Here is a 27956-nt window from a genome sequence, read left to right as displayed (position 1 = left end):
CACTTGCTAAGAAGAGGGGTATTACAAAAGGAGTGACAAAGCCTGAGCAGGCTATCACAGCTTGTGCTTCACACATTGAATACTAGAACAAAATCATAAAAAATTAAGGGTTGTTTGTAATGCTGGTTGTAATATTCATGTGATCAAAATTGAAAATTGCAGATCGCTTCAGATTGATCCGCACAGTGACTGCAGGTAAAACATTTAGCCACTATAACAAATACAGACTTATGATGTTTTGAGGTATCTCGATTGCCAATATGTGTGTGTTCAGTTTATTTGCAGATTTAAACTCTAAATTTTAAAAAGCGCCATGGCTTCCAGAAAGTCTCTCTCTGGAGAAACTGATGCAAAGACAAAGGAATGGTGAGTCAGTCCATTAATATTCCTTATCCATTATAGGTTAGGTTGAGATTCATATCTGTTATTTGATCAATTAATAAAAAACAGTGTTGAATTGCTGTTTTGTTTTAGTCAAAGTGAATCTCCTAAACTCCGCTGTGTATCCATGAAGAGCCAGCAGTCAATGGATAACCCAATAAACATCAGTTCAGGAAACACTTCTGCTCATGTGAGGTAAGGAGAGTCTCATGACAGTTGGTGGAACAGGTCTGACTGCCTTAAGAATGTCCCAGACTCCTGCTTAAAATGCATAAAAGTTCCTCAAGCATGACAAGCAAGAAAAACTTTTTGACTTCAAGACAAAATTTTGAATAGAGATATTTCTAAAATTGAAATCTTATTTTAGCTTGTTTATCTACAGTAGTGGCAAAATACTGTATTTACTTACTTAACAGAGCCATAAAGAGCTCAATTAATACAAATACAAACATTGGTTTATTCCAGAAGTTTCAATAACTCAATGTTCTTCTGGGTTCAACATTTCTGACCAATAAATGTGCATGCATTTTCAGTTGTTTGTGATTAAAATAAAGATAAGTCATTTCCATATCTACCCCCTAAAATAGTTTAGAGCCTAACAACAAGACAAAATAAAGATGCACTGTAGGAGACTCTCAGTGCAAAAGTTAACAAAATAAATTTAATTGGCTTTTTTTTCTTCTTCAATATGTTAGACCATCAGGCAAACAATATAAAGGTCAAAAGGGTTTTTTTTTGGTGTCAAGTTTTCAGTCACTGTGGGGCTATGGTTGACATGGGAAAAGATCATGGTCATAAACATGTCAAAGCAAACAGGGCATTGGGATGATGCAACGGGCACTTCAACACCATGTAACATGATCATGCACTTCTTCGGAAAGACCATTTTTATATGAGCATAACAGACTCTAACACTCTTGCCTGTTATTTTCAAGTAACTTTTGAAACATTGATTAAGATGGTTCAAGTTTGTTTGATTAGAGTTTAATCTAAACTCTGCAGGATGGTAGCCCTCAAGGAGCAAAAAGCATGAGAGATTAATTGTTGTTTTTTTTAGTTTGATTCAAAGTAAATCTTCTAAACCCCGCTGTGAGTCTATGAAGAGCGAGCAGTCAATGCATGAACCATTCGGCTTTAGTTTAGGAGACTCTGCTGCTGATGTGAGGTGAGGACAAACTCATGGTTTACAGCTGGAGGAGTCTGTAGTGCTGGACAGAGAACAGTGATGTGAAGATTTAAGATGACATATACTCATATTTAAGATTTAAGATGACAAATACACATTCATTCAGTTTATGAATTACATACCTGAATAAATATTTACAAGAAGTCTTCCCACCACGACAGTATGAATCAGGAGGAATCAAAGGCTTCCCCGGGAAGGCAGTTGGACTCCATTTTTAAGGTATGTGTTTTTCCATATATAAATCCAACTGAAAAAGACAAATGACATGGCTAGGTTTTGCATATCTTTGGTTTTCAAGGTTTCAAATATCTTCATTTTATGGACAGATGAATCAAAAGTGGGCTTTTTTTGGTAATGGCCAATTACTGGTGTTTAAGTTTGGTTCAGAATCCACTTAACACCTCTAAGTGTCCATTCAGCTCAAACTCCCTGAGTTCTGCATGCCTGCAAATGCTCTCATTATAACCAACAAAGTGTAGACACAATATAAAGAAGATATTCTTTGTGCCTTGTAGTGACCTTCTTTAACTATAATGGAAGCTTTCACAAGAGTTCATAACTCTGTCAGTGAGCTTGTGACACTCTAAAGTGAACCAATTCTTTATGGATCATGGAACAAGCATGGAAAACATGGTTTACCAGGGGTGTCCAATCCTGCTTCTGGAGGGGCACTAATACTGTCCTACAGAGTTCAACTCCAACTTCTACCTGAACCAGCTAATCAAGTTCTTACTAGGCATACAGTACAGTATGGGATATGTGAGTGTCCATGGCTCTACCGTTGGAGAAACTTGGCTAACTTGGATCACGTGTGCCTTGATACAACGTTATTGAATTTTGCTCAGAGTTGTGCAAATGTCAGTCACTGTTTGTGGATGCCATATAAATGAAGGAGAGGTGCCGTAAACTGAATTGTCCATGACTTTGCTTATAAAAAAAAAAATCCGGTTTAAACTAAAAAATGAGCAAACATGTCGATTCATTAAACGATAAGCCGTTTCCCCACAAAAGCAATTTATTCAGTGTAGTGAATCCTCTCCTTCATTGACAACCATTAAAAAAATCTCCTTCCCTGTGTACCAAAGCGTTAACTGGGGTTAGTTTTTTTTCTTTCCTAACCTTTTAGTGGCTTGGCTAGAAACTTCCAGGCAGGGGTGTTGAGGTAGCCTGGTCTTACCAGACTCTCATACATTTCATTTGTACATAGAGTCTGACCACACTCCATTGACAAGCGTTTACTTCCGTTAAGGCGGATACTCTGTTAAAGTTTAAAACTATTGGATCTGCCCAGAGCCACTCTGGATCTGCCATAACCCAATGACCTCATGACCCAATTTGGTCATGTCGTATGTCATGCGCTGTTCGCCTTTGTTTCTCACATGGAAACAAGTAAAAATAAATGTGCACGCCACCTCAGTGATAAAACCTAAAACTCGTACATTCGGATTGTGATTTATTCATGGTGGAGGGGAGAGTTTTGTAATCGGGAACGCGCTGCTCAAGTGTTCAATAATTGTATGCTGTAAATAAAAGTCCTGCTTGGTATGATAAGAAAAATGCTGCCGTAAATACAAGTATGGAAATGCATTGGAATGACAGAAACGCATAACCGTACGGTGCTTTGCAGTGGTCAAAAAGGATATAAAAAGTGAATTTTAAAGTGATATATTCTTGAAAACTCAGAGATGTGGATTCAGACAGTAGTTACATTACCACATGATCTTGGTGTATTTGGCTGGGTATTTTTACGTGGGTGGTGGGAGATGGATGGCAATAAAATCACTGACTAGCCCCTGTAAATGATAACAATACCTTGCGACCCCAATAGAAACAATTGCCGTCCGAACAGGACTTCAGCAAACTCTTTCAACTAACAGAGCGAGCTGAAAAATCTAACTTTTCCCGAACCCTGTGGGGAGGAGGGCCACAACATCATGGCCCCCAAAAAACCTCAGCAAAGATTGTTTTTGCTCCGGCTTTAACTTCTGGATATTCGGCAGCGGTGCCATAACGGAGTGAATGGTTTCGTTTGCATCTTTCTCTGCGACCATTACTGAACTACAACTCAGACTGGCGCATGACATCAATGTCATCCTTCTCAGCCACTCCCTCTGTTCGCTGATTGGACCGGTTAAAATTTGTTTGGAGTAAGGCTAAGAATATACCGCAGTCCCAGACGGAGCACTGAAGGAAACTGAAAATTGAGCGGAAGTACGTTGGAGGGCAGAGCCAGGCTAGTATTGAGGCAAGTTGCCGCTAAATTCCAGGACTGAATTGTGGACACCCCTGGTTAAAACACTTTCCAATAAAGATCTGTCCTTTGTGATTTTTACAAACTTACCTCTAAAATATAATTTCTTTGTCCTTGTTTTGTTTTTCTTTTTCTCTCCAAGAACATTTACCAAGTACTCAGTATAGTCATTTAAATGTAATTGTCGGTGAGGGAGGGTGTGGCTTCTGAAAAAAAACGTCTTGTATTCGGATAGGCTTAAGCATAATTATTAGGAAGATTTTTACTACAGGCAAAATGGCAAAATTAAATTTTACCAACTCTGCTATCTTAGGGGTGATCTATTTGGACAGGTTGTGGATGAACTATAAATAAACTACCAAAGCTACTGCCTGTATCTGGAAGATGCTTCCTTTAAACAGAGGTATAATAGGAAGTCAGCAGCATTCTACAAGACCATGATCTTTTTATGCAAACATACTAGTTTAGTACTATATTTTGAAGTGGTGAAAAATAATAGATGACCTAATTATGAACACAAATTATTGTACATTTATTGTAATTCACCTGCGGAAGACAAATGCCATTTTTTTCAGTCCAAGATAGTCAGAGAGGGGCTTCTGAAGACACTGCAGGTCCCGAGAAACAGGAACCATACAGACCTCACTAGCACACTACAGACCAGTAAGAGCTCTGGATCATGGGACTATCACTTTATATGAATATTAATACTTACGCTCATGGTGTTACAAATCTGGATAATTTTGTTACATAAAATTGTGTTCACTATTTTTGTATATTGCACCAGAAAAATATATTGTAATATTAGTTAATAGATGTGAATAGCAAAAAAGTTGATTGATTTTTTTCATCTTTCTCTGCTCACCAGAAGATACCCCTTTCTGTTTGGCACCACACAAATCCACAGTAAAGAAATATTTTCATAGAATTAATGATGAAACATCAAATCAAGTAAGCTCAATACCTCTGCATGCAATCTACACGGAGCTGTACATCACAGTGGGAGGGAGTGGAGAGGTCAATAATCAACATGAGGTGAAACAGATTGAGCCAACATCATGGACACCAGTGACACATGAAACATCAATAAAATGCAATGACATCTTTAAAGCCTTACCTGGACAAGACAAACCCATCAGAACTGTGCTGACTAAAGGAGTTGCTGGAATTGGAAAAACAGTCTCTGTGCAGAAGTTCATTCTGGATTGGGTGGAAGAAAAAGACAATCAGGATGTTCCCGTCATATTTCCCCTTCCTTTCAGAGAGCTCAATTTGATGAAGGAAAAGAATATCAGTCTGATGAAACTTCTTCAATATTTTTTTCGGGATACAGAAAAACTGCAAACAACAGACTTTGATGACCTCAAAGTCTTGTTCATATTTGATGGACTTGATGAGTGTCAACTTCCTCTAGATTTCCAGAACAATTACAATTTGTGTGATGCGACAGAACCAGCCTCAGTGGATGTGCTGCTCACCAATCTGATCAAAGGGAATCTGCTTCCTTCTGCTCTCATCTGGATCACCTCTCGACCAGCAGCAGCCAGTCAGATTCCTCCTGAGTATGTTGATCAGGTCACAGAAGTACGAGGGTTCAATGATGCTCAGAAAGATGAGTATTTCAGCAAGATAATAAATGATCAGAGTCTGGCCAATAGAATCATCACACACATCAAATCCTCAAGAAGCCTTCACATCATGTGTCACATCCCAGTGTTCTGCTGGATCTCAGCCTCTGTTCTAGAGAGAATGTTGAGTGAAGCAGAGAGTTCAGAGATCCCGAAGACTCTCACTCAAATGTTCACACACTTCCTGATCTACCAGATCAAACAAAGCAGCCAGAAGTACCAAGGAAATACTGAAGTAGATCTTCAGCATGCCATGAAGAGTATCTTCTCACTAGCAAAACTAGCTTTTGAACAGCTGGAAAAGGGTAACCTGATCTTTTACGAGGAGGATCTGAAACAGTTTGGCATTGATGTCAGAGAAGCATCAGTGTACTCAGGAGTTTGTACCCAGATCTTCAGAGAGGAGATTGGACTGTTCCTGGGGAAGGTGTACAGCATTGTTCATCTGAGTGTTCAGGAATTTCTTGCTGCTCTATTCAAGTTTCTTTTGTTTCTTTCATTTAAAGAAACAAAAAGTACCATGACAGATTTACTGAAGAGGGAAGTGGACAACGCTCTACAGAGTGAAAATGGACACTGGGACCTTTACCTCCGCTTCCTTCTGGGTCTCTCACTGGAGTCCAATCAGACTCTCTTACAAGGCATCCTAACACAGACAGGAAGCAGATCTGACAGCAAACAGGAAATAGTAGAGTACATTAAGTTGAAGATCAAGGACAATCTCTCTCCAGAGAAGTCCATCAATCTGTTCCACTGTTTGAATGAACTGAATGATCATTCACTAGTTCAGGAAGTTCAAAATTACCTGAACAGAACAGACATTCGTTTCTCCAGAATCAGTCTTTCTCCTGCGCAGTGGTCTGCTCTAGTGTTTGTGTTGCTGAACTCAGAAGAAGAACTGGATGAGTTTCAACTAAGTAAATATAAATCATCTGAAGAAGGTCTTCTGAGACTCCTGCCAGTCATCAAAGTTTCTAGAAAATCTGAGTGAGTATTTTTCTAATTAAATTAGAAAAATACTACTAAATTATTGTTTACATTCTTTATTTATTGCTTTAATGCTAAGCAAATATTGCATTGGGAAACATTTTCTAATTAAATATTTTTACAAACTATATCGCAATATATACGGTACTGTGCAAAAGTCTTAAGCACGTTGGTCTTTTCACCAAAATAATGGTTTTAAGTTATTATACGTTTTAATATAGTGTGTCAGTAATAAATATTCGTTTACATTCCCAAACATTCCCTTTGCAATTAATTGTAATAATCCAGTGAGATTTGTGTATGCACAAGGAGTCTGACAACAGCCGGTATGCTCCATCCTGAGATCTGATCTCACCATTGAGTCTGTCTGGGATTACATGAATAAACAGAAAAAAGCTGAGACAGACTAAATCCAGAATAACTGTGGCAACGTCTCCAATATGCTTAAAGAAATCTCCTGCAAAGCTACATGAAAAACTACGTGCAAGTGTAAATGGACAAAGGCTGTTTTAAATGCAAAAGGTGGTCATACCAAATATTGATTTGTTTTAGTTAATGTAAGTTATTTGATTAATACAATCTATTTATGACATTATTTTTGAAAGTGTCATCACTTTGCAGCAGTGCCTAAAACTTTTCACAGTACTGTAGCTTTGCAGGAAGGTTTCTTTATGAAAAAAGTTTTAACTTATGCAAAGTCAAAAAACATACAAATTGAGATATGTATTGAGTTTTCTTAAAAGACTGAAATTCAGATCTTTTGAACACAAGTAATTCAGTGTCTGTAGTTTTTATGGAAATTTTGATAATTTATCTTAAAGTCTACAGAGCTGTAATCTGACAGAGAAGAGCTGTTCAACATTAGCCTCAGTGCTCAGCTCATACTCTTTAAGTCTGAGAGATTTGAACCTGAATAACAACAACCTGCAAGACTCAGGAGTGAAGCTGCTCTCTGATGGACTGAAGAATCCTCAATGTAAACTGCAGGCACTCAAGTAAGATTTTACTCAACGATTTTTAAATATTATATGAAATATTTTTTTCTAAAAAGTTATGAGAATAGGAGAAACTTTTTGGCCAGTGGTTCTCAAACCTGGAGGGCCAACGTCTGGCTGGTTGTAGGTCCACCCTGCGTCAACACACCAGTCTGAAAACACTCTAACACTTCTAAAGTAATCCATTAGGTGTAGGACTGGCACCCCTGCTCTACACCATCTCTTTTTGAGTATATAGCTTATATATTTGTTAAAACCATAAATAGTTTCTTTCAGTTCAGCTAAATTGCTGTTACTATATTCTCTAAAGGCTGAATAACTGCAATATTGGAGAAGAAGGTTTTGCTGCACTGGCTTTAGCTCTGAGATCAAACCCCTCACACCTGAGAGAACTGGATCTGAGCTGGAATAAACCAAGGGACTCAGGGGGGAAGTTGCTCTCTGATCTACTGAAGGATCCAAACTGTAAATTGGAGACGTTACTGTGAGTACTGCTGTATTGGTAGATTTTTAAAAAGATAGTAAGCAATAGGGTCCAAAACTTTGTGTGTTTAATTAAAATATGTTATTCATATCTAACCATGTAGAGTGACAATATAAAAGATTCAATAGAAATATATGACTAAGATTGTGTGTGAGAGTATGGACCCATCATCAACAAGTGGTTGCAATGGCAATAATCTTTGATAAGAAGCATTCTGCACTGGGATAATTTGTAGGCAAAATTTCTACATGCTAATCATTTTTAGCTGCATAACATGGAATGACATCTTAGCGGTTGTGATGTTCTTAACATGATTATCAGGTTTTGTTTATGCAGCTGATGTGCAGCTGTCTTTACAGCAAAAATGGTTCAGTACTCCATGTCCGTTACTAGAGCAACCCAAAGTAAGAACGACTACAAAAGAACAATGAGAACAGCAGAACTTCTGTAAAGAGGACCTATTATGCAAAATGTACTTTTATAAGGTGTTTGAATACAGATGTGTTCACAGTGTGTGCAAACCACCAGCCTATAATTGTAAAAATCCACCCAATACTTTGTTTAAATCCCCATAAATCATTATCAATCTCTCTCAACACGCTGTTTCACATTTCCCCCAATTCCTACTTAAGAGTAGGGAAACCCCACCCATGACTTTTGATGATCTGCCCTTTTAGCATAGACACGCCCCTGAGTGAGAAGCACGGAGACCACCATTTCTTTTTACTCACTGGATCAGCTAATTAGAGTTTAACAATGTCTGCACCAAAAAACATTACAAATGTTCTGTTGTTGGATGTACCAACGAACATGCGAGTCGACATAGACTCCCAGCATCCAAGCTTTCTGAGGACACTGTGGTTAAATGTCATTTTTGAAGGAAATGTGTGGACGAATCTCTGTAAAATGCTATATATTTGCAAAAATTCAAAGCCATTTTACATATGACTTCACAAGGGTCTGTACAACGATGGATTTGTGAGAGAAAAAATTCTGAAGGATGGGTCAACACCAATACTTCATGCTCTACCTTCATATCCATGACAATAATGAAGGATGTTTATCTTTCTCTCTGCAGACTATCTAAATGCAGTATTGGAGAGGAAGTTTGTACTGCTCTGGCATCATCACTGAGATCAAACCCCTCACACCTGAGAGAACTGAATCTGAGCTATAATAAACCAGGAGACATAGCAGTGAAGCTGCTTTCTTATCTTCTGAAGGATCCACTCTGTAAACTGGAGAAATTACAGTGTGTCTTATTAGTTATTATAGTGGTGATTTGTAATTATCATGTTATCATTCGGCAGGTGTTATTATTGAGAACCAATGGGCTGGTTATTTAAAAAAATGTTAACCCTTTAAGATCTCTATGGACATACTTTCCAATATTTTATCTGGTTATACAAGACTATTGATGAAATAGTAGTAGAACAATACCATTAAACAATACATAAACACATCTTGCCATTGGAAGAGTATATTTATATTACACTACAGAAAGAGCATATTAAGTTTGATGATTTCTGTATATTCTCTACAGATTGTGTAACTGCAGTATTGGAGAAGAAGGTTGTGCAGCTCTGGCTTCAGCTCTGAGGTCAAACCCCTCACACCTGAGAGAACTGAATCTGAACTATAATAAACCAGGAGATTCAGGGATAAAGCTGCTCTCGGATCTACTGAAGAATCCACTCTGTAAACTGGAGAAACTACAGTGAGTTTCACTATTTTACTATATTGTAAAATGGTTAATATTATGTAGAATTTAGAATACCTTTTTGTAATGCAGACTTATAAGAAGAATTTCAGTGTTCTTTTATTTGTCCAGAATGTTCACCACAAAAGTCACATGCATCACTGCAGTACATGATTCAAAACTAAAAGTCAATGAAAATGGAAAACTGAAACAACAACAGAATGTTACTGTGTTATGTTTTCAAAGTTTGAAATATGCTTGATCTTTGTATAGCTCTCATACACCACCCTAAAATAACCTGAAACATAGATGTTCAAAACTTGAAATCCTTACTTTAAAATTAACAAGTAGCCACATTTAAAGATGTATTATAATTGTGGAAAGACAAGTGTTTAATATTAAATGTGAATAGCAATTCTGGTTAAAAAAAACAAAAAAACATAAATTGTATCCTCATTTATTTACTTTTAACAATTGTTTACCTTGTACATTTTTTATATATATCTGGGCATGTATACATTTAAAAAATAATTTAATTCAAGCATCATTGCATTAAATGACTTTATATTAAATAAGAACATTTGAGATTAAATAATATTGATAACTTTTGTTTCACTGTAGTTAATGTGCATACAGTTAATTTTACGATAATGTGTGAGATAATGTGCTAAAAAATGATGGTCTAAGTGCTGGGTTAATGAAATTATTAGTTTGAACTGTAACTTTAAATGTCGCTGTGAATAAAAATAATTTATCTGAAAATATGGTGGCAAAAACTACATATTCAATTGGCTGTGAGAGAGGTGTGGCTGAAATGTAGCACAATGCAGACATGTCAAAATTGATCAGCACATAGCTACACATACACTTTTTTGAGTTGAAAATCAGTTTAATGCATCTGTTCGGAGGGTTTAGTTTACCTGTATTTATTTTTTAAAGCCTTTTATCTAGGGGTGTCCTCGACTAAGGATTTACACATTCGAATCAGAATTTTCGAATCTCTCTATGGTCGACCGATAGTCAAATCATCTATGTGTGTGTAAACCATAGACTGGAAAAAATAAACAGTATAAACAGGTTGGGAAGGGCAGGACACTAGTCAGCAGGAGGCTAAGTCTATTTTTATTTTGCTTTACACACGGGACACAGCCAACACTTTTAATAAAGTGATCAAAACTAGGCTACACTACACATTCGTAAATTAACCGTTCTCTCATAACATTTAAAGCCGCGATTGAAACACAGAACATCACACAAATATACAAAAGAACATTTTGCTAAATAAACCTAAAAAAATACCTGCCTAGAGAAAGCTCAATTTTGAATCGACTTCTGACAGAAGAGCTGCACGATGAGTGTATCATGTAGCACAGGGTGAAATCAGTATGTACATTCACTATTTGAGGGAAATATACATTTAATTGCCGCGGACAGGCGTTGAATGCCAGGCGTCGGTGTAAATGTGTTCTCATTTCAAAGGTGCGGCACTTCCGGTGCGAAGCTCAGTGCCCTTAAAGGGTGCCCTTAAAGGGGCACAGTGCCCTTAAAGGGGCACTGAGGGGCAATACTAATATTGAGCACCCCCATATTTCCAAAATGGTATGATCCTCGTTTCATAACACCCGCGAAGATTCGACCATGAGATCAGTGGTCGAATAAGGTCCTGCATATCGATAAATCGAATCTTCGACTATTAGGGGTCACCCCTACTTTTATCCAAAGGAACTTACAAATGAGGAATACTACAATGAATTCATCTTAAAGAGGCAATAACATGAGAAATGCTGGCAATACAAAGTTTCAAACATTGTCCAGAATAATATAAGCTACAATAGGGAGGGATACAAGAAATCGTGAAAGCATAGAAGATGATTTTTTTTATCAACAGAATGCAATTAAGTGCTAATGTAAGTGAAGAATTTTCTACTGATTCTTGAATATTGTAAGGAATTCAGCTGTCGGGATATGGTTAAGACAGGGCCAACCCTAACCTGGTCCTACCAGACTATCGTACATTTCATTTGTTTCATTTGGCCACTCTCCATTGATAAGCTTTAACTTCCTTGAAGGTGGTTACTTTATTGAAGTTTAAAACTATTGGATCTGCCCAGAGCCACTCTGAAATCTGCCATAATCAATTGCTAATGTTTGGTCATGACATATGTCATGCGCTAGCCGGTCCTACCAGATTCTTATACTTTTCATTCACTAATGTTGCTAGCTGGAAAATCAAACTTTTACTTGAGAATTACAGGCAGGTGTGTTGGAGCAGGGTTGGAATGGGACTAAAATACTAAAGAATATTAAAAGTGGAATATGAAATAAAGTGTAAAGTGAAACTGTAAAATAACTAATTTGGATGCAGAAGTTGCAGAGAAACAAAATTATATATTTTTAAAATTATAATCAGCATGCGTCTTATGGTGATATCTAGTAAACTGTTAATGTGCAGATTTTGCTCATCTCAAATGAGCTACAGTGTGACATCACAATCAGGGTAGAAAAAAAGTATTTTTAACAAGTACTGTCTTTGCAATACATTTCAAAAGATAAAATATAATTGGATTTCTCATGTTATTATATACTTGGGACAAAACAATGGTACTGACATATTATATATATATATATATATATATTTAGACTACGACTAACTAAAGCCTTGTCTGTGCCTTGACTGATTATGTTTTTGCTGAATTCATGTGCATGCTGAACTGAAAATTGTGACTCTTTCTCTCAATAGGCTGTGTGACTGCTTTATTACTGAGGAGGGTTTTAAAACTCTAGTTTCTGGTTTGAGATCAAACCCTTCACATCTGAGAGATCTCAATCTCAATGGCAATAAAATAGGAGACCTGGGGGTAAAGCTGCTTTCTGATCTACTGCAGGATACTCAGTGTAAACTGGAGAAACTTCAGTGAGTGTCAATATTTTTTTAAAGGCAGCACCACAGAGAATTATATTCTTGATCATGTTTTTGTTTTCTAGAATTATTTTTTACTATTTAATGTACTGAATAATAATTTTTGGTTCTTAACTAGTTTTCAGAGCTAATTATATTGGTCAAGCTTAATTGCAACTTTTAGTTCCTGCCATAAACCCTGCTCATATAATGCCAAATTCAGGGACTCTGTCTCTAATCACATTTTTTAAAAATTCATTTGGAAGACACTTTTAACTACATACAATTATGTTGTATTCAAGTTATACAAGTTATCAATTCTGATCCCATGACTCTAACCTGGCATCACCAACAGTTTAAAATTTACAGGTTGTTTTGAAATGCATCCAAAATCATGTGATATTTATCTTGTCTCAGTTTTCAGTTTGCTCACAATTCTTGATCCACAGACTGTTTTTTCTCTAGAATGGTATCATATAAAGCACTCATTCAACTGACTCTAACACATACACATGAATTTATATGATATGAGCAATATTTTCCTTCCTTTCATCTGCAGGCTGAAATTGTGCAACTTTCAAGAAGGTTGTGCTGCTCTAGTTTCAGCTCTGGTATCAAACCCCTCACACCTGAGAGAACTGGATTTGAGCAATAATAAACTAGAAGACTCAAGAGTGAAGTTGCTTGCTGATCTATTAAAGGATCCAAATTGTAAACTGGAGAAACTACAGTGAGTTCTGCGCTGGCCATATATATATATATATATATGTACTGTACACACACACACACACACACACACACACACACACACACACACACACACACACACACACACACACACACACACACACACACATTGCTGTGGCAAAAAGTGCCATGTTTATGAAAATTTACTTTTTCACCCTTCATTCAAATATTATTCAATATGTATTAGCAGAAGCGAAGACAAATGAGATTCAAAAACAATTTTTTTATTGTCTTTATTAATTACCTTGAATGAACATGCAGGAGATAACTCAAGAGGGTAACGTAACCACACTTAAAGCAAACGAGAACTGACAAAGAACATCAGAAACACAGGGTGAAACTTACTATGTAGAACCAGGTGAACCAGGTGAAACTAGTATGTAACCATAGAAACAAACAATGACACAATCAGTAACCTAGGAAGACAAAACTAAAACAGGAACTGAACGGGAAACAGGAACTGGAGGAAATGGAAAAGAACTTTAAAATAAAAGACAACATGACAGAACAGAACCATAACAATGCATGGACATCATTTGTTGAATTAGAAATAATGAACACATACAAAAACAGAGAACCAACTAATGTTGTTTCCAGTGTATGCTTTTTCCTTTGAGCTTTTTGATTTTCTATGCATTTTGTTCTAAAAATGTATTTGAAAAAACTGGGCTGATAAATCATTGTAGGCAGATCACACACACACAAAATACATTGCTATTATACAACATTATACAACACTAAAGAAAACAATGAGGATTGTTTGTACTGTTTATTCTCTGTAGGCTGTATAACTGCAATATTGGAGAAGAAGGTTGTGCAGCTCTGAATTCAGCTCTGAGATCAAACCCCTCACACCTGAGAGAACTGATTCTTAACCATAATAAACTAGGGGATTCAGGAGTGAAGCTACTCAACGATCTACTGAAGGATCCACTCTGTAAACTGGAGAAACTACAGTGAGATTTACATGAATTTTAAATGTTTAATTTCATATTAATAGTAAAGTGTCTGTTATTCACAACAGTCAAATTTAAACAGAAGGATTTCAAAATAACCTATACAAATTTTCATCTTTGTAAATAATTCTCATGACAAGTGTATATTAATATCTGAGTTTTCTGTCTTATTTTTCACAGTATTGTTTCCTAAAAAAATCACCTACAAAAGCTACAAATGGCAATCCCAACAACAATTTCTGTCATAATCAACAGGACCTACTTACTTCTCCCTACTGGACATTTACATTCAGAGTCAAATGCTGTAGTGAATTACAAAGAGGAACATGACAAGAAATTCATACCTCTTAAAATATTTGCAGTTTACAATGCTAACAGAAACCATGTATACAGTTTAGAGCAGATGTGAAATGCTGAAGTAGAGAAGAGTGTTTATGATAGTGCCCAGTGAGGTTTCGTATATTAGGAAGCGGACGGGGACTAAGCAATAAACCAGTAGGTGTGACTTGGATACCCCACCTCTACAGGAAACCTTACAGTACAAAACTGGCACATATTAACTTTTGATCTTTATAGACTCCTAAAGTAAAACTTTTAAAGAAGGAAAAAACTTTTTTCTATTAGGAGACATGGGAATTACTTGAGAAGAAAAAAATATGTATAGTGAGTACCACAACTTGTGCTTAATCTTTATTTATAAATCTGGAAAATAAATGGTTGTTTATCATAGGTTTACAGTTATTATACAATGGCTTGTTTGTATGTAATATTCATTTGTCAACTGCTGCTAAAGTTAACAAAATCAATTTTCATGATTTTTTTTCATAAAATCTCATAAAAAGAGAACATTAACAGAAAGATCAGTTAAAGTGAGACATATAATACTGATTTGTACCAGTTAGCTCACTGTATATAAATACACACCGATTAGGCATGATATTATGACCACCTTCCTAATATTGTGTTGGTCCCCCTTTTGCTGCCAAAACAGCCCTGACCCATCGAGTCATGGACTCCACTAGACCCCTGAAGGTGTGCTGTGGTATCTGGCACCAAGATGTTAGCAGGAGATCATTTAAGTCCTGTAAGTTGTGAGATGGGTCCTCCATGGATTGGACTTGTTTGTTCAGCACATCCCACAGATGCTCGATTGAATTGAGATCTGGGGAATTTGGAGGCCAGGTTAGCACCTCAAACTCGTTGTTGTGCTCCTCAAACCATTCCTGAACTATTTTGTCTTTCGGCAGGGCGCCATAGGCGTAAATTGTTAGGGTCAGGACCCTGCCATCTGAGTGTTGTCCCCCCCTAAAAATATCATTAAAAAACACATTGTATATTGTAAATAATATATTGATATACTGTATACTTATAATTGTGTAAGTAGTAAAACAAAAACGCACAGGACAAAAAAAAATGTTTTAAGTTCAGAAACATTTTGAGTCCCCCCCTCTCTTGCCCCACAGTGGTTTGGTCTATCACGCACCTCACCTACATGTTTGATGGGGAATAACTAAGTTCTTCAGTAGTTGTGGAACTCCAGTAAGTAGCTGTTAAGGCTACTTTACTTTAAACATTCAATTAAGTTATTATTTTCTCCTTAATACAGATGATGCTGAGTACGTAAATTAGCCATGCCTAAAAAATTATGATAACCGATGTATTTTACCTTAAGTCCGATAATTTAGTGGTTATTTTTTGTTAGCTTGATGTAAGTCACCCACTACAACTAACACGGCAATAAGCCTATGTGTGTACTGACATTAGGCTAATATTGTAGATTTACAGCTGTGTTGGGTTTTGCAAAGTACTATGTGGAAGAAGCAAGATAATTTAATAACTATGTTATTGTGTGGACCTATGATAACTCATTTTTAAACAACTATTGCTTTGGCCAGATAAAATGACAGAATATAAAAAATGCTTTTTTTTTCATTGCACCAAAACGCAACACATATCCTTACAAATACAACTTTGGCTGTATTATTTCTGTCCCCTTCAAAAATTGCCTTCGAGATTTTTTTAGTTTACTGTCCCCCTCAATTGTTAGATAAGATTTATGCTCATGCATGGCACATTATCCTGCTGAAAGAGCCACAGCCACCAGGGAATACCGTTTCCATGAAAGCCTGAACATGGTCTGCAGTAATGCTTAGGTCGGTGGGACGTGTCAAAGTAACATCCACATGGATGGCAGGACCCAAGGTTTCCCAGCAGAACATTGCCCAAAGCATCCCACTGCCTCCGCCGGCTCGCCTTCTTCCCATAGTGCATCCTCAGGCCATGTGTTCCCCAGGTAAGTGACGCACACACACCCGGCCATCCACGTGATGTAAAAGAAAATGTGATTCATCAGACCAGGCCTCCTTCTTCCATTGCTCCGTGGGCACCCTGACGGGTCTGCGGTTATGCAGACCCATACGCAACAAACTACGATGCTCTGTGTATTCTGACGCCTTTCTATCAGAACCAGCATTAACTTCTTGAGCAGTTTGAGCTCCAGTAGCTCGTCTGTTTGATCGGACCACACGGGCCAGCCTTCACTCCCCACGTGCATCAATGAGCCTTGGCCGCCCATGACCCTGTGGCCGGTTCTCCACTGTTCCTTCCTTGGAGCACTTTTGACAGAGACTGACCACTGCAGACCGGGAACAGCCCACAAGAGCTGCAGTTTTGGAGATGCTCTGACCCAGTCGTCTAGCCATCACAATTTGGCCCTCATCAAGCTAGCTCTAATCCTTATGCTTGCCCATTTTTTCTGATTCTAACACATCAGCTTTAAGGACATAATATTAATTAAATCTAATATATCCAACCCACTAACAGGAGCCATGATGAAGAAATATATACATATTCTTAGTGGACTCACCTATGTTTCTCAACAGTTTTCAGCATCCCTCCATCACCCCACCTCCTCACTCTTGGCTGGTTTCCTATCCCAGCCAGGGATACGGTGTGAGTACTCTGGGTTCGGATGATAATAAAGCAATAAAGATGCAAGTGTTCATCATAAAACACTGCAATACTATGGTTCAGTTTCACATAGGCCTTAGTTCAATTAGTACATTTAAGTAGCTTTTATAAACATGCCTTAGAGGAAAAACAAAACAAAAACACCTTACTGATGTGCATCTTGAGACAATGGCTCTGACATATTTTAAGGTATGACAGTGCTAGTTGCTTTCAGTTAAAACAGCTCAAACATGCTTTTTAGTCTGGGACTATAGGCTTAAGCCTTGTCTGTGAAACCGAGGGTAAAACCCCAGATTTATTGAAAGATTTTTATTTTTTTTGGTAATGTTATAGCAAATAAATAAAGTGGTAACATGTCTGTTTTAGAAATAAAGGAAACATATGAAAATCATATTAATCCAGTCCACTGAACAGATTCCAGTGAATTATTGGTCAAATTAGAATGCCGTGAAGATCCCCTTCTATCATTGGCCACAGTGAACAAATGTTTTTTGTAAAGCTGTCCACAGCCTTCACAGCTGGTGAGCTTGTATACTCCAGGGCTGTGTGCAGACATTTTGAGGAGCAGTGGCACCAAACCAAGAAAATGGCCATCAAGCCCTCCCACCCCTCGCCAATTTTGAAATTTCTGTCATTTAAAGCCAGCTCATTACCTCAGATGTACACTGCATACAGACAGACGTAGTCCTTCGAAATTCTTGCTTAATGAGGGTGTCGAAACAAATAACTGGATGATAATCTTGTAACTTCCACAATTATAATAATAAAATAAGACTGTTGCATTCTTACACAGTCTACACCTTAAGGCTGGAACACACTACACAACTTTTAAAATCTGATCAGATTATTAAACACTAGGCACCACACACTACACCACACGACTTACCACTACCACTTTCAAGTCGTTCCAAAAAAACAAACTCGTTTTTAGGAGAACAAATGAAAACAATACGTTCTAAAATTAGCTCATAATCTAAAATATTCTTGATATGCTCCAACTGGATGGATTCCCAGATAGCATGGTGACATTGATTCAATGTTGAAATTCCATCAGAATCATCATTTTGGTTGAGGTTGAAACTTCAATGCTAAGTAATATTGGATCAATGTTGAAAATTCAATGCTAACACCATACTTGACCAATGTTGAAAATTCACTGCTAAATAATATTGGATCAATGTTGATAATTCCATGCTTTTCAGTGTTGAAAAGACAAACATTGAATCAATGCTGATGTTTGGTCAGCTTAATTCTCCACCGGTGAGGCTTACGGGCAATCTATCTGTCACATTATTCAACATGTTAAGGCAAGTCCAAATCAATTGGCTACATTTGTGTGAATGTGAGCACATTTATTATCCTCAAAGGATACGATGAGTACACCAACGAGTGTGTGGATTCACAAAGAATACATACATTTAAATTTTGTAATTGTAAGCCTTTCTTTAAATTTTTCTGGAAGAGAATTTTTTTTCTAAAATTGTATGCGTGTTTGATTTCTGACTCTTCCCATAAGAAAGCTGTAAAAACTATTAATCTTTTTAAAAGGTATATTATTTTCCTGCTTACTGGCATGTAATGTTGTCATTCTGTGTTTCATGTTATTATAATAAAAAATGTAAAAAAAACAAAACAAAAACAAAAACAAAGAACTTCTACCATAAATTTAGTCTATCAGTTTTAAATAAATAAAAATGAAGCCTATTATTATTATTTAAATCATGTAGAATGTACATGTATTTCATTATTTATCTAAAGAATACAGAGTTAATAAAGAATTTAGAATATGTGTCCCTATCGAATGCGCCACAATCCAATCCAGCAGGTGGCGGTAATGCACCTTCAAGACATCCACCAATCAACCAAAGCAAGCGCAGCTGAACAGACTTCAATCGCGAAAAAGAGACAGGACATCGACCGTGTTTTTTTAGAGGTAAGTGGCCTACAAAAATATAATTATAAAATTCATCTCTATTTTAATTTAGTGTTTTTATTCATCTTTATGTTTTACAACTTGTGTGCTTCTCCTCAGCGAGTTAGAGTGAACTGCAATGTTAATAATAGTCACATGGACGCCCTCGTAAGTTACACAACCAACGGCCAGGATAATCTTAATACATTGAGTTTCAGTTTGTTTTTCACCAAACCATATCATATTTGTATTCATTTTTTTTTTTCTTAAGATTGGCATATACACTGTAAATTGCGTCCGAATTCTGACTCGTGCAACTCATGCAGTCATTGACTTGTGAGTCGATCCTATTTGATTCATTTGGATTTTGAGGCCATATAGGATCGACTCACAAGTCAATGACTGCATGCGCGGCGCGGATCCACAAACGTATCTTACTCGTTGCACACACAGATGAATCATTTAGAATCATCCTATATTCGTCCAGAGTATAAACGAGAGGCGATCGGAAGGTTAGATGAATTTCTGGCTTGTCAGTAATTGTGTTCGCCACTCGTGAGAATATCTCACAGCTGAAGCAGAACTAGAACTGATTGACCTATTAGCGCGGTGAGGGGAAAAACAATCAGTTCAGCTTCAGCTGTGAGAAATCATCACGAGAGCAGATCACAATTACATCATTACAGTTTAATCTTTAATGCAGCAAGAAAAAAGAAAAGAGTGAGATCTTTAAGTTCTGTAGGCAGCTATATCAAACTACAGAAATTTAGTAAACAGTTGTGCCTCCAGTTCGTGTTGTAAATGGAAAAAAAATCTCTTCCAAACAACCATGTAGCTTATCCAGCTCCTCTTTTATTTTCTTAATTTAGCTATTTGGTCATTCATTTACTTGTTTCATTTTCACACTTTATTTATTTACTATTAAATACAATAATATTATTAGATAAAACACCGGAAATAGTCACTTTGCTTTTTCATTCATTGTGTGACTGCTGGTCCTTTAAAGTCTATACTAAAATGCATTAAATAGTCCTGAATTTAATGTTACCGTTTTAACTGGGATATCAAGATTTTGATAAAATTTCAAGTTTCACTTAATTTTGTAGTACGCTATATTTGTAATGTATAATTAAACACATTTCCAAATATTTACTAACTTCTTGTTGTTTTAGATGCCGTGAATGCTGTTAAAAGAGGCATCAGAGTTTATCTTTGCTGGGACGGTGCAGAACTGGCTCCATTACAACCTGAAAGGCTTCGGGGCATTGCTCATGGTGGAACCCCCTGAGTTTGGAGTATTATTCTTTCTTCTACCTTCTTTCTTTCAGTAGTACTGTGTCATTTCTGTATTTATTGGCAAGTTTACATTTGTATTTACTTCCATTTTGCAGATGCAGGTTGTCATGTTTTTCCAGGCTCTTCTCATTTGTGTTATAAATTCAGATGTAATTGTTTTAAGTCAATGTGAGATTTCCTGTTGTAACTGTGGGGGCATAAATACATTTGCATGTAAACTGAAGGATGTTATTTACTTTGAGTGACTTTTTGATGCAAAATCATATCGATTGCAGCCACATGGTCTGATTAAAATGAATAAAATTAAGAGACAAATTAACTGGCATAGAATCCTGCTGTACATAAAGCAAGATTGATCTATTTTTCATTGTTGAATTAACATTATTTCACGGTGCAAACCTGATGAAAAATCAATGTTATATTTCAATACTGGTTCAATGATATTTTGATTGATGCATTAACATTGATTCAACATTGATTCACTTAAATAAGTGGTTTAATTTTAGTTGTTAAACTATTGATTTTAAGCCCATCTTGATCTATTTTTCATCGTTTAAATAACATTATTTCAGGGTGCAAACCTGATGAAAAATCAACATTCTCAACATTGACATCTCAACATTGATATTTTAGCTGATGCATTAACATTGATTCAACGCTGATTCACTGTGTGTCTGCTATCTGGGATTCATAGTCTAAAGATAAAAAAAAAAGTCAGTCAGCGCCCATCATACATTACACCATTTTCTTTTACATCTGTCAACTCTGCCTGCTCAAAATCTGCAGATTTGCTTAGCCTTTCAGGCAACTCGCGTCAGCTCATCCAGACTGTAAATCTGAGCTAATATATTGGCAACATTTTCAGCCTTTCAACTATTATTAATAAAACAAAACAAAACAAAAAACATGACATTTAAATTACAAGTTTAGATACAAAATTATTCCATTCAATTTTATAGAAATGTGTAATGTAATTGTTTCTGAAATGTTGCATATAAACCTTATTGCAGATTCAACAATATTCTGTTTCAACTTGCATAACAGAATGCTTGTTCACTTTGTTCCCATAAATGTTGGATCGTAAAACATATACTGAAAATTGTATCTCACAGTAAACAAAATCATAAAGAAAACTGTGGGCTCCGTCAAATGTTTAATATTCTATTCTTGAAAGTGAAAAGATAACATTTTTAACATCACATCCACACATAAAATGACTGCACAATGTATATGCAATTTTCAAAACAAAACAAACATTACAAAATATGTCTTTTTTTAAATAAAAAATGAGTCCACAGACATTTCTATGATGTAGAGACTTTGGAGTCACACAGAGGAAGTGTGCAATATTTACTGTCCTAAAAATCTTCATGAACATGAATTTATAGTATTTTTTTGTAATTCAGCTGCTTGCTTCAGAGGACAGAAGGTGGATAAAGAAAGAGGTTTTGCATCCTCTACTATAGACCTCATAAACAAAACTGCAGAAAACAACAGCGCCTTCCAAACACATCAGAGATCCGGAAAAAGATGTATGGTCATGCCCCTATTCCCTCAGCTCATCTTTTTCTGTGAAGAGGGACTGGAGCTCAGTGGAAGAGGATGTGTTTGTGTTTGGTGTTGGGAATCTGCTCTCGGCTCTTCAATCTCCTGACGGCTTCTCTCATGTGTTTGGGCTGCAGAGGTGGCGTGTCTCCCCACTTCTCACACACATCAAGAGCTGAAGGGCAAGGGGGGAAACACATTACGGAGAGAATTAATGAGGCTTACGGTTACTAGTTGAATCATATTTCACAGTGTCGTACCAACCTTCTTCAACTATCTCTCCAGCAAACACCTTCGAAATTCCAGACATCGCGATGACCACATTTTGAGAGACGGATGATCCTGTGATGGACTGAATTAGCTGGAACACAGGAACAATCTTTTTCAAAAATGTAACCTTTTTTTGTATATCTTTTCATAAATCATCTACACATAATTTCGACACCGTGTTGGATAATTATATCATAAGCCCTATTCGGACGCGATTATAACATGGGGACGTGGGGGTAAAGTCATTTTACCTCAGGACGTCTGTAATATTAATGGCCAATTCGCACGGGATAAGACATCTCAGTAAAACTAGCAGAAGTGGGAGGAGTAACTCGCTTTATGCACCACGGTAACCTCCTTGTCGTCATGTGTGTATAGACGTTGCTGTTATCACGCGAGTAAACACACCATGAGCGCCAGTCTACAATTTAATGTGTTTTAATAAACAGTTAGATCCAGTCTAACAATTCTGATTGGATTGTGTTGGTAATAGACACTTTCCTTGAGCTAAAATAAGTGTTGTGCCTCTAATAAGTGCTTTTGATCTTCTTTTTGCTTTAAATGATATGCGGAAAATACTGGACATTTTCCACAGATTTGTCCCACCACCTACAACGCAACCGAATGCTTCAAGCGCCTCAAAGCTCGCAAAATGCGCTTTTTAAAAAATACTTTTAAACAAGAAATGACAGAATTTTCCCATACATTTATACAGCGCGTCTATTCGAACGGGATTATTATTACCCGAGGTCATTTTTCTGGACCTTTTTACAGAAGGTAAAAGTCTCAGTAATCTTCACTGACATTGTCTGTAATGATTACCAAGATGGCACATTTGGACGGGACTAAAATCACAGAGAACCTTTGGTAATAAATACTTTACCCCCACGTCCCCATGTTAATCTAATCCAGTCCGAATAGGGCTTTAAATAAATGTTTACCGGAATCTCATTGGAATGCATTATTATCATTTGGAACCAAACCTATTAACTTATTTATTATTATAAATGTTTAATTTTTATTCTAAATGTAAAATAATAAATTTCTTTAAATGGTCCATTAGGAAGACATTATTACAGTTCCAAAAAGATAACATTTAATAATAATAATAATAATAAGAAGAAGAAGATTTGACAAAAAAGGGACTCCAATTAGGTTGTTTTAAACAGGGTTTTGTGAAGGTATATGGAAGACCTTTTATACGTCTTAAACTCCAAGGACCATGACATCATCAAGTATCTACTTTACATTTTAAATGTCTGTGGAGGAGCTCTGACCTCATTTTTGGTACAATTTTAAAAAGCTTAGAACGTCCACTTTCTGGAGAAATGCATCCCTTTGGCATTTGTTTTACACAAACTTATTTACACTAAATTACATTAGGACCATTTCCCAAATTGAAAAGCTTCCCATACCCACATACAGAGGTCTACATACACAATTTGAGTGTCATTTTACAGGAGACATTTTATTGAAGTTATATAAAACACTGCTAAAAGTGATGAACATTTAAGTATACAGGGAGTGCAGAATTATTAGGCAGATGAGTATTTTGACCACATCATCCTCGTTATGCATGTTGTCTTACTCCAAGCTGTATAGGCTGGAAAGCCTACTACCAATTAAGCATATTAGGTGATGTGCATCTCTGTAATGAGAAGGGGTGTGGTCTAATGACATCAACACCCTATATCAGGTGTGCATAATTATTAGGCAACTTCCTTTCCTTTGGCAAAATGGGTCAAAAGAAGGACTTGACAGGCTCTGAAAAGTCAAAAATAGTGAGATATATTGCAGAGGGATGCAGCAGTCTTAAAATAGCCAAGCTTCTGAAGCGTGATCATCGAACAATCAAGCGTTTCATTCAAAATAGTCAACAGGGTCGCAAGAAGCGTGTGGAAAAACCAAGGCGCAAAATAACTGCCCATGAACTGAGAAAAGTCAAGCGTGCAGCTGCCAAGATGCCACTTGCCACCAGTTTGGCCATATTTCAGAGCTGCAACATCACTGGAGTGCCCAAAAGCACAAGGTGTGCAATACTCAGAGACATGGCCAAGGTAAGAAAGGCAGAAAGTCGACCACCACTGAACAAGACACACAAGCTGAAACGTCAAGACTGGGCCAAGAAATATCTCAAGACTGATTTTTCTAAGGTTTTATGGACTGATGAAATGAGAGTGAGTCTTGATGGGCCAGATGGATGGGCCCGTGGCTGGATTGGTAAAGGGCAGAGAGCTCCAGTCCGACTCAGACGCCAGCAAAGGTGGAGGTGGAGTACTGGTTTGGGCTGGTATCATCAACGATGAGCTTGTGGGGCCTTTTCGGTTGAGGATGGAGTCAAGCTCAACTCCCAGTCCTACTGCCAGTTTCTGGAAGACACCTTCTTCAAGCAGTGGTACAGGAAGAAGTCTGCATCCTTCAAGAAAAACATGATTTTCATGCAGGACAATGCTCCATCACACGCGTCCAAGTACTCCACAGCGTGGCTGGCAAGAAAGGGTATAAAAGAAGAAGATCTAATGATATGGCCTCCTTGTTCACCTGATCTGAACCCCATTGAGAACCTGTGGTCCATCATCAAATGTGCGATTTACAAGGAGGGAAAACAGTACACCTCTCTGAACAGTGTCTGGGAGGCTGTGGTTGCTGCTGCACGCAATGTTGATGGTGAACAGATCAAAACACTGACAGAATCCATGGATGGCAGGCTTTTGAGTGTCCTTGCAAAGAAAGGTGGCTATATTGGTCACTGATTTGTTTTTGTTTGGTTTTTGAATGTCAGAAATGTATATTTGTGAATGTTGAGATGTTATATTGGTTTCACTGGTAAAAATAAATAATTGAAATGGGTATAAATTTGTTTTTTGTTAAGTTGCCTAATAATTATGCACAGTAATAGTCATCTGCACACACAGATATCCCCCTAAAATAGCTAAAACTAAAACTTCCAAAAATATTCAGCTTTGATATTAATGAGTTTTTGGTGTTCATTGAGAACATGGTTGTTGTTCAATAATAAAATTAATCCTCAAAAATACAACTTGCCTAATAATTCTGCACTCCCTGTATATTGTTTGAGTCTAATGCACCCCAAAAATAGGGGCGCTTTATGGTTATAAATTCATGTTCCTCTTGTTGGATGCACTGGGGGTAAGCAGATAAACATCACATTTTCATTTTTGGGTGAACTAACCCTAATTTTGGAAGGACAAATTAAGACTTTAAGACCGACATAAACCATGTTTAAAGTTGGTCCCTATGATTAATTACAAATTAAATCTTGCATATTTCTTAAAGATTTCCGGACTGCAGCCAGGTCTGCTAAACAAAATTAGCTCATTGGCCAATCAAAAATAGCCCAACAAAATAGCCAAATGTGATTTTGTGGGGTGTTGGAGAGAAAGTGTACATATCACCTTCAATCTGCAGCAATTAAAAATAATTTAAAGTAGCCCAATTGCAGGGGAAAAACATGGAAAGACACTGACTCCTTCACTTACTCTTTTAATAGCGGCCTTTGGGAAAGCCGAGCGTCTGTACATCTCATAGCGGTTCAGCTGTTCTTCAGAGAATGAGGAAACTAAAACTCTGAGGAACAAAAATGAGTGACCATATCAGCCTCTATAATCTATCAGAGGAAGGTTCTTCAGTAAATTTTGCACCTTAATACATAAACCAGCACAATTTAAAACAAATACAACTCACTGCATCTTTTGTATTTCATCTTCATCAACTTTTTGCCGTTTCTCCTTTTTCTTGTCATGCTCCACTTTCAGTTTTTTAGCACAAGGGGGGTGAAGAGATGAAGATCCCTCTTCCTCTTCTTCACCGGCAGCAGCGTCTTCAGACCTCTGAAGAAGCAATCAGATAAACATGAATAAATGTGTTTCTATCAAATCATTTCTAGCCTTTCTGAATGACCAATGGACTCACGGCTTTGCCCTCTTCTTTGGGTCTGGTCAGTCCAGCAGCGGGTTCAGAGGCGGCAGCACCGCTCCCGGACCGCTCGTCCTGCTCGGGTCTCTCCTCACAGAGCCCCACTTCGGGTTTCACACGGGCCGGGTCTGCCATGGTTTGGCTGACAGAGAAAGCTCAGCTGAAGTTTTTAAAATAAAGAATAAAACAAAATAACGTGCTCAATTTATGCTCTGATGTTGCCATTACATGGTGTTTTGATGTACCAAGTTACTAAATTATTGTAATTATTATTATAACAGCCTACTTATGATATTTACACCATGGTACGTCTGTGCATTGATTTACTTTAAACTGGGGCTGAATCTGAAACAACATTTTACTCAATTGAATTGTGCTACACTCATGAGAAAGGATTTAAAGAATAATTTTTCAAACATGTTCATTGTTATAACATATACATGGTTGCACAAATGAACTGATATAATTTAATAAACGCACACACACATCAACAAACCTAATTAAAATAAATAAAAACCATCTTCTTATTTGTTGTTAAAAAATTGAGATATAATATTTCATAAAAACCTTTAATATTGACAAAGTACTAAAGTAACTTTTTCTTTAAAAAAATGCACAAAAATAATAACAATTAAACTGCATTGTCATTTATATGCATTCATAACGTCAAAAGGTAATTAATAATGTGGTCTACGTTTAAACGTTAGAAAATTAAATACATTTTAAGACATCCTGCCATACCAAAAGTGGACGTTTATGTAGAATGACCCAAAAAAGGGCCGTTTGTGTAAACAAACAATGCAAAATGGAAATAAACACAGACTTTCGTTATTAGCATACCTCTCAGACAGTCGCCTTGAAAAGAGTTTTATAATCACGGAATCAAAGAACTGGTTGTTGTTTATGCGCCTCAACGCTACAGACTGAACTCATACTCAACGGTCATGACAACTTCCGGTCAATTTCAAAATAAGAGTCCGTAATGAAACTATATTAGTTTCCATCACTGGGTGGCGCACTTTACTAAAGGAGTAGTAAGTGATATAGGAACAGCGCACAGAGAGAACTAATACATTTTAAAAGTCATTGAGTAGAATACACATTGAAGAGTAAAGGCACAATATGTAAGATTTTTAGATTCAAATATCCAAAAACCTCTTGAACAGTTATATATTTTATTGACTTGTGTACGTACATTATCCTAAATGTTTCCAAGGATGTTTAAAACCAGAGAAATTTTAACCAGGACACGGACCGTGTCTGTGTCGTCGCCTATGACATCATACCGTTACCCCCCATTTCCAAGTTTTTATTATGTAGAAACCATGGAAACACCAAAGACCCTTTAATATATATGATGTGTTTTATTAGACAGGTGAGCAACTGTTTGGATACATTCATCGAAAAAACTAAACTAACAGAAAACTAATCATTCCCCCACAAATTAGATTTATTTATTTACTTTTTATCTCCTCGCACATTTATTTTATCGATGTATTTATATAGAATATGTGGAATTATTGATATATATATATATATATATATATATATATATATATATATATATATATATATATATATATATATATATATATATATAATTTTTTTTTTTACTCTAGTGATTATCATACAAATAAATAGTTTAAAAAAAATCATACATTGTGGTTTCTGGATGTTTTTTTTAGATTATGTATCTCACAGTGGACATGCATAGCCTATGATGACAATTTCAGACCCCTCCATGATCTCCAAAATAGCAGGGTGTTCAAATACTATCTATCTATCTATCTATCTATCTATCTATCTATCTATCT

The 27956-nt window shown here is 36.7% G+C and overlaps 2 protein-coding genes across 4 annotated transcripts; one reads left to right on the top strand and one right to left on the bottom strand.

Moving 5' to 3' along the window:
- Window positions 1–55: 55 nt before the first annotated feature.
- On the top strand, window positions 56–14938 carry LOC137078975 (NLR family CARD domain-containing protein 3-like). Of its 2 annotated transcripts, XM_067446848.1 has the most exons (15): window positions 56–195; window positions 275–366; window positions 475–576; window positions 1439–1546; window positions 1729–1786; window positions 4394–4481; window positions 4687–6433; window positions 7255–7428; window positions 7739–7912; window positions 8991–9164; window positions 9456–9629; window positions 12352–12525; window positions 13070–13240; window positions 14040–14213; window positions 14394–14938. In XM_067446848.1, exons 2-15 carry the CDS (start codon window positions 314–316, stop codon window positions 14404–14406), a joined length of 3384 nt encoding a protein of 1127 aa, XP_067302949.1. In that variant the 5' UTR covers window positions 56–195; window positions 275–313; the 3' UTR covers window positions 14407–14938. The 2 variants fall into 2 exon arrangements, with proteins under 2 accessions (XP_067302949.1, XP_067302950.1); XM_067446849.1 differs by lacking the exons at window positions 56–195; window positions 275–366; window positions 475–576 and having other exon boundaries at window positions 1521–1546; window positions 1712–1786.
- A 6593-nt stretch (window positions 14939–21531) lies between these two features.
- On the bottom strand, window positions 21532–27100 carry taf11 (TAF11 RNA polymerase II, TATA box binding protein (TBP)-associated factor). Of its 2 annotated transcripts, none has more exons than XM_067446866.1 (6): window positions 26983–27100; window positions 26140–26302; window positions 25912–26057; window positions 25707–25794; window positions 22201–22297; window positions 21532–22111 (listed from the first exon to the last, which is right to left on the bottom strand). In XM_067446866.1, the coding sequence occupies exons 2-6, from the start codon at window positions 26275–26277 to the stop codon at window positions 21981–21983; spliced, it is 600 nt and encodes a 199-aa protein (XP_067302967.1). In that variant the 5' UTR covers window positions 26278–26302; window positions 26983–27100; the 3' UTR covers window positions 21532–21980. The 2 variants fall into 2 exon arrangements, with proteins under 2 accessions (XP_067302967.1, XP_067302968.1); XM_067446867.1 differs by having other exon boundaries at window positions 26140–26284; window positions 26983–27094.
- Window positions 27101–27956: the final 856 nt, after the last annotated feature.

This window comes from Pseudorasbora parva, chromosome 6 (genome assembly GCF_024679245.1).
Source record: "Pseudorasbora parva isolate DD20220531a chromosome 6, ASM2467924v1, whole genome shotgun sequence".
Classification (NCBI taxonomy): domain Eukaryota; kingdom Metazoa; phylum Chordata; class Actinopteri; order Cypriniformes; family Gobionidae; genus Pseudorasbora; species Pseudorasbora parva.
The sequence above is the reverse complement of the archived record's forward strand: the minus strand, read 5'-3'. Positions and strand labels throughout refer to the sequence as shown.